At 65.1% G+C, this 2,410-nt stretch overlaps 1 protein-coding gene across 1 annotated transcript in view; it reads left to right on the forward strand.

Annotated features, from left to right (window-relative positions):
- The window catches only part of SF3B2 (splicing factor 3b subunit 2), a gene marked incomplete at its 3' end in the record, with an annotated part of 10,405 nt that overhangs the window by 4,468 nt on the left and 3,527 nt on the right, over window positions 1-2,410 (forward strand). The window contains exons 5-9 of the mRNA XM_026062926.1: window positions 367-472; window positions 551-639; window positions 782-979; window positions 1,075-1,212; window positions 2,219-2,299. Coding sequence (XP_025918711.1) covers window positions 367-472; window positions 551-639; window positions 782-979; window positions 1,075-1,212; window positions 2,219-2,299 — 612 coding nt within the window. The remainder of the gene's footprint in view (window positions 1-366; window positions 473-550; window positions 640-781; window positions 980-1,074; window positions 1,213-2,218; window positions 2,300-2,410) is intronic.

Consider the following 2,410-nt stretch of genomic DNA (forward strand, 5'->3'; position numbering starts at 1 on the left):
GACACCTGGGTCCCCACTGAGGTGGGATGGAGGAAGCCATCTGCCATGGGGTGGCACCCGGACGCTTGGGTCCCCATTGAGGTGGGATGGAGGAAGCCATCTGCCATGGGGTGGCACCCGGACACCTGGGTCCCCATTGAGGTGGGATGGGGGAAGCCATCTGCCATCGGGTAGCACCCAGACACCTGGGTCCCCACTGAGGTGGGATGGAGGAAGCCATCTGCCGTGGGGTGGCACCCGGACACCTGGGTCCCTGGCGGGGGTGACAGCACAGGGCCATCTGCCGTGGGGTGGCACCCGGACACCTGGGTCCCTGGCGGGGGTGACAGCACAGGGACCACCCGGACGCCTGGGTTCTCCCCGCAGCCGGACGACTCCACCGTGGGCCCGAAGATCCCGCAGGCGCTGGAGAAGATCCTGCAGCTGAAGGAGATCCGCCAAGAGGAGCTCATCACCGTCCCCGGCGTCTCGGGTGAGCCCGGGGGCACCCTGGGGTGGGCCCCGACGGGTGCCCAGCACCCGCCGCTCACCCGCTCCGTGTCCCCCGCAGCCGACGACGAGATGGAGACGGATTCACGGGCTTCGCTAAGCGTCTCGGCCTCCGAAACCGAGGACGACGCGGTGCTCTCCAAGAAAGAGGTGAGGGTGGGCGCCGGGGCGGCCGGACCCCCACCCAGCTCTGCCGAGAGGGCACCCTTGGGTGCCAGGCCCCGCCGTGGGCTGGCGACACCAAYGCCAAGCCCGGCAGCGCCCTCAACCTCGCTCTTCTCCTCGCCTCCAGCGCAACCGCAAGCGCCGCAACCGCAAGAAGAAAAAACGGGCCCGGGTGACGCGAGACGGGGCCACCCAGTCCGCCCGGGACAGCCCGGCGAGCGCCGAGGCCACCGCCACCGACGTGGAGATCGAGTACGTCACCGAGGAACCCGAGATCTACGACCCCAACTTCATCTTCTTCAAGAGGATCTTCGACGCTTTCAAGGTAGTCATCAACTCGGCGCAAGGGGCCCTAGCCGGGCACCCAGGGCCGCACCCACAGCGGGCAGAGCCTCACGGCACCCGTCGCCCTGCCCGCAGCTCACGGATGACGTGAAGAAGGACAAGGAGAAGGAGCCGGACAAGGCGGACAGGCAGGAGAACGCCACCGTGCCGAAGAAGAAGGGCTTTGAAGACGGGCAGAAGGGCAGCGAGGATGATAGCTCGGAGGATGAGCAGGTGGGCGCCCAGCTGGGCACCATTTTGGGTGCTGTCATGGGACGGGAACGGCCACCGTGGTGGGAACGGGCACCGTTTCGGGCACCGTGGTGGAGATGGGCAGCGCTTTGGGTATCGCAGTGGAGATGAGGACCAGGATGGGTGTCGTGGTGGGGACAGGGACCATGGTGGTCACTCTGGGGAGAACGGGCACCAGGATGGGAATCGCAGCGGGGACAGGCACCGTTTTGGGCGGTCGTGGTGGAGATAGGTACCAAAATGGGCACCATGGTGGGAATGGGAGCCAGAATGGGCATCATGGTGGGAAYGAGGACCATGGTGGTGACTTTGGTGAGGATGGACGCCAAGATGGGCACTGTGGGGAAAGATACCAGGATGGTCATCGTGGTGGAGATGAGGCAGTAGGATGGGTATTGGTAGGGACAGGACACCAGAATGGACATTGTAGTGGAAATGGCAACCAGGTGGGCTTTGTGGTGGGGACAGGACACCAGGATGGACATCGTGGTGGGGACGGACACCAAATTGGGCACCGTGGCAGGAACAGGCACCATTTTGGGTGTTGTGGTGGGGACAAGCGCTAGGATGGGCATCATGGTGGTGGTGGGAACTGTGGTAGTCACCAYGGTGGAGACAGGGGCTGTAATGGGCATCGTGGTGGAGATGGGCACCAGGATGGGACCGTGGTGGGGATGGTGGACCGTGGTGGGCACTGTGGTGGGAATGGGCACCAGGATGGCCACTATGATGGGGTCAGGAACCGCGATGTCCATCGTGGTGGAGATGGGCACCATGGCAGAGATGGGCACCATGGTGGGAACCATGGGTGGGATGTGGGCTGGACCGGACATCATGGCGGAGATGGGCACTAGAATGGACACTGTGGTGCAGACTGTGACCGTGGTGGGTGCCAGGGTGACAGGGAGCAGAGGGGACGCGCTGAGGGGCCAGGGGTGGCAGGACCCACTGGCACCCTGTCCCTGACACCCCGGGGTGCTGTTGGCAGGAGAAGAAGCCCGAGGTGCCCAAGCTGTCGAAGAAGAAGCTGCGGCGCATGAACCGCTTCACCGTGGCCGAGCTGAAGCAGGTGAGGGGACGCGGTGTCCTCTGCCCGCCTCGGGGTGGACGTGACACCCGTGTGCCCACCTGGGGACAGCTGTGCCACCCCGAGGTGCCCTGTGCCCACCTTGTAGAGGAC

The sequence above is a fragment of the Apteryx rowi genome, unplaced genomic scaffold (genome assembly GCF_003343035.1).
Source record: "Apteryx rowi isolate R43461 unplaced genomic scaffold, aptRow1 scaffold_1969, whole genome shotgun sequence".
Lineage (NCBI taxonomy): Eukaryota > Metazoa > Chordata > Aves > Apterygiformes > Apterygidae > Apteryx > Apteryx rowi.